The sequence below is a fragment of the Fukomys damarensis genome, unplaced genomic scaffold (assembly GCF_012274545.1).
Source record: "Fukomys damarensis isolate Sample0158 unplaced genomic scaffold, DMR_v1.0_HiC HiC_scaffold_14, whole genome shotgun sequence".
In the NCBI taxonomy this organism is placed as follows: domain Eukaryota; kingdom Metazoa; phylum Chordata; class Mammalia; order Rodentia; family Bathyergidae; genus Fukomys; species Fukomys damarensis.
In genome coordinates, this window is record NW_022900926.1 from 69,203,170 (window position 1) to 69,207,021 (window position 3,852).

General features: G+C 42.0%; 1 protein-coding gene across 2 annotated transcripts in view; it reads right to left on the reverse strand.

Annotated features, from left to right (window-relative positions):
* Positions 1-2,482: 2,482 nt before the first annotated feature.
* Fig4 (FIG4 phosphoinositide 5-phosphatase) overlaps positions 2,483-3,852 on the reverse strand; it is an 87,960-nt gene continuing 86,590 nt past the window's right edge. For both annotated transcript variants that reach the window (XM_033763418.1, XM_010630820.3), the window contains one exon: positions 2,483-2,893. In XM_033763418.1, coding sequence (XP_033619309.1) covers positions 2,716-2,893 — 178 coding nt within the window. In that variant the 3' untranslated portion in view covers positions 2,483-2,715. The remainder of the gene's footprint in view (positions 2,894-3,852) is intronic.

The following is a 3,852-nucleotide window of genomic DNA, read 5'->3' on the forward strand; positions in this document are numbered from 1 at the left end:
GATATGCATTCGTTTTATTTCCATGCTCCTTGTGGTCACTAGCCTCTTCCCAAAGGTCTAACACTATCCCCACTTTGCTCTCAATGTGTAAAGTCCTATTTGTATAAGTTAACGTAATCCAAACCTATGGTAAAATTAGTAATTCAGATACCACTCCTTGGGAGTGTTATGAGGTACATGTACCATCTTGTGCTTAACATCCAATTCTGAATTCTGTAATGCCATCTAGCCTCTTACTTTTGAGTGAGGAACTGTGGATCTGTAAAAGGCAGCTTCGTTTTTTTCTTTGCTAATCTGAAAAACATTTATGCATCTTGTTCAAAAATATCTACCTGGGCTGGGGATTTAGCTCAGTGGTGCCACTGCCTGCCTCACAAGCATAACGTCCCGAGTTTGATCCCTGGTACAAAACAAAAACAAAAACAAACTCTAGGACCAGGCATGGTGGCGTATTCTTGTAATCCCAGCACTTGGGAGGCTGAGGCAATAGGATTGCCCTGAGTTTTAGGCCAGCCTGGGTGAGTTCAAGCTTGAACTGTATAGTGAGATCTTTTCTCAAAACAACAAAAAACAAAACCCAACCCAAATTATCTGTCCACTCCGACTCAGCCTATCACATTTTGTCATTCCCTGATCAGGACACAAACAGCTGCCTTAGATCAGTAATATCAGTTTGTTGGCAGTAAAAACATCATTGCTGCCATTACCACCTCTGCCATTATCAAAAGAAACCAATACTGACCAAGTATCATCATGTGTTAGGACCCATGGCCATGTGCTTCACCTATGCTCTCTCTGCACTTCACAAGGGCACAAAAATGAAGGTACTATTTATCCTCCTTTTGTAGTTAAGAAAGTTAGTTTAGATAAGTTGTGAAAGAAATCTGGATTTTAGATCTTCTCAAAGAACCAAGAATAAAGTTCATTTTTATTACTGGTAAGTAGATGTCTAGAAGTCATGCTAAAAGAACATTCATAAAATGAAGATTAGTGTCTGATCTCTAACTGGCATTGGCATTGTTATGGTTTGTGTTTCGATGTCCCCTCAAAGCCTCATGCAGGTGAGGTGGGACTTTCTTTTTCAGAGGTAGCTGAATCTGGAATGTGATGCTGGGGTTAAGGGCGTGTGATTACTAAACTGCTACATGTGAGTGATTAGTTTGGCACCACCCTAACCCTGGTAGTTTAAGATAAAAGAGGCAGAAAGATGCTGTTAAACCCCGTTGCCTTTGCTGCCTTGCGCTCACCATGTTGCTTCTCCTCTGTGATGCCTGTTTGCCATCCCAGCCTCAGAGCCAGCTGACTATGGACTGAAACCTCTATAAGCTGTGAGCCAAATAAACCTGTTCATCTCTTAACTTTGGGTGTTGGGTATTTTGTCTTAACAAGGAGAGAAAAGTAACTAACATAGGCACCTCTGCAGTAACTCGGGACTTGGGAAGACTCATATGAGCTGACAAGAGATTTAAACTATGCCAACACAAAATTCTTCTCAGCTATTATGGTGTAGTTCTCCACTTTTGATGTCATGATGGCATCAATGAAAAACTTCTGTTATGCGGGGGGGGGTCTAACATCTATTTGCAATGTAAAACCGTGCATAGCATCCCAGGATCTCAGGGATCTGACCTGTAAATGGTCAGCTTTCCTGCTCCTATTAGATGGCTTGGATCACTTCTTTATGCTACTTTTCTGGGAGGGAGAAGTGAGACCATTGGTAATAAAAAGCATACACACAATGAGACCAAATCCTTTGTGTGGAATGGTTAGAAACACAGACAGCTGTCACGTTAAGTGTTTGACCACATGGAAAACAAACAGTTGTGCATATATCCAGCAGCACCCCTGGATGGTGGTGTCAGATGAGGTAACAGAACCGCGCACAAGAAGTCAGCCAGAACAGCAATTTTAATGTTTTACATTGATATAATTTTATACTTATGGAAACACTGTCGGTATAATTCAAGTAACTACTGGCTTTTTCACTTAGCTTTACTAAATGTTATGTTTTACTCCATTTGCTTGTAACATATTTTTGCCCAAACAGCACTTGATTGACATCTTATCCCTATATTCATAAACATTTCAGTGTTTATTTCCCCAAAATGAGGGTTTTCAGGGTAATGAACTTTTTAAAAGTCAAAATACAAAGTTAACATAAAACCATCAGAACAAACAAACAAATCACCATAAAGAAACACTCTGCCTTCATGGATAAGGATAAGAAAACTGTTTTGTTATCATGCTACCCTAGAGAACAATGCTGTGTCTTGTTTTGTTCACTGTGGTATTTGCCTGGTGGATACTCAGAGTCCATGTAAACCTCATAGGGCATTGCTAAGATACCATAGCACCACATTTCTAAACAAAGCATTTCTAAAACAAAGCACAAGCAGCCGGGTGTGGTGGCACATGCCTGTAATCCTAGCACCCTGGAAGCTGAGGCAGGAGGGTCAGTCAAGTGCAAGGCCAGCCTGAACTACACAGTAAGACCCTGTCTCAAAATACCAAATAAATGAATGAATACATAAAAGAAAGCAAAGACAATGACAGAAACATATTCAGTCATTTCTTTATTATATCTGTGATTTATGTGGTACAAAAGGAGGGAAAAGCTTCAGATGCAAAGGACTTTGGAAGATGACTTCTTTCAGATGAGACGGAGCATATTATAATTTAAGCCGATGTGAGGGCCCCCACGGCCCCGCAGTCTCTTCACAGGTAGCGATTTCTGATGTATTCTCGGTACATGGAAGTATCCTCCTTTCCGAGGGGCTGCATGATCCCCTGACTGGCCTGGATGTGGGCCTGGAAGATCTCTGTAGATTTTCTGTCTACTCTGGGGGGCTGAACTTCATAGATATTGTCTTGTGAAAAAGCCGAGATAGGTGTTCTATGAGAGAAGAGAGGGCTGTATGAGGGAAAGCAAACTGAAGAACCCCAGGGAGTTTGGTCTTAAAAGCATATGACCTTGAACCAGCCAGTTGGCATGTTCCCTCTTGGGTGGCTTCTCCTCTGACTGGGCCTTGGGGTCTTATCAGTACATCAACAGCAATTCTCATCCTACTTCCCCTGAACTGCTTCGTGGTCATGTGGAGCGAAGGGAAATGCTGATTACAAACACTGTACTTGTGAATGCCTGAAACACAGCCTTGAACACTTTGAGAGTGAATGGGAGGTGGGTTTAGAGTTCCAACATCACCTTAGTGTAACTTCCAAACAATCTCTGTCAAGAGTCAGAAAATGCATCAACTATTCCCTTTATCTTTTTAATTCTTCTACTTTCAAAGTTTAAATTAAACAATGAAAAGGTAATGTTAACTAAGTGTTTGCTACTAGATTCAGGCTGGAGGGAAGCTTAAGACATTCTCATTATTCACACAATGAGAAAAGGAGTGGGAAGAAATGGATTCACGAAGAAACCTTTGTTTTATCACGAAGCCAGTCCCAGGGAGCCCCTCAGAGTCTGAAGGCTGGTTCTCAAAGTGAGGGCCCGGTAACAGTAATACCAGCAAAGCTGGGGGACTTGTCAGAACTATACATGCTCACCTTCCACCCCCATCTCCCTACCCTCCCCAATTAGAAGGCAGTGTCTGAGGCTGAGGTCCAGAAAAGGTGTTTTAACAAAAGAGCAAAATTCAAGATAGGTAATGGGAAGCTGGGAAAGAGCTCTTTCTCAAAGGAAGGGGGAATCAAGAGATGTGGGGGGAGAGAAGGGAGGAAAAGGGGAATAAAAAAAGGAACGAAAGGGACAGTGAGAAGGATAGGGAAAGGGGAACAAGGGAAAAGGGAAAAAATATGAGAAAATGTAAAAATGGAATTAAAGTGTTTGAGGGGGGGAGGGGAGGAGGG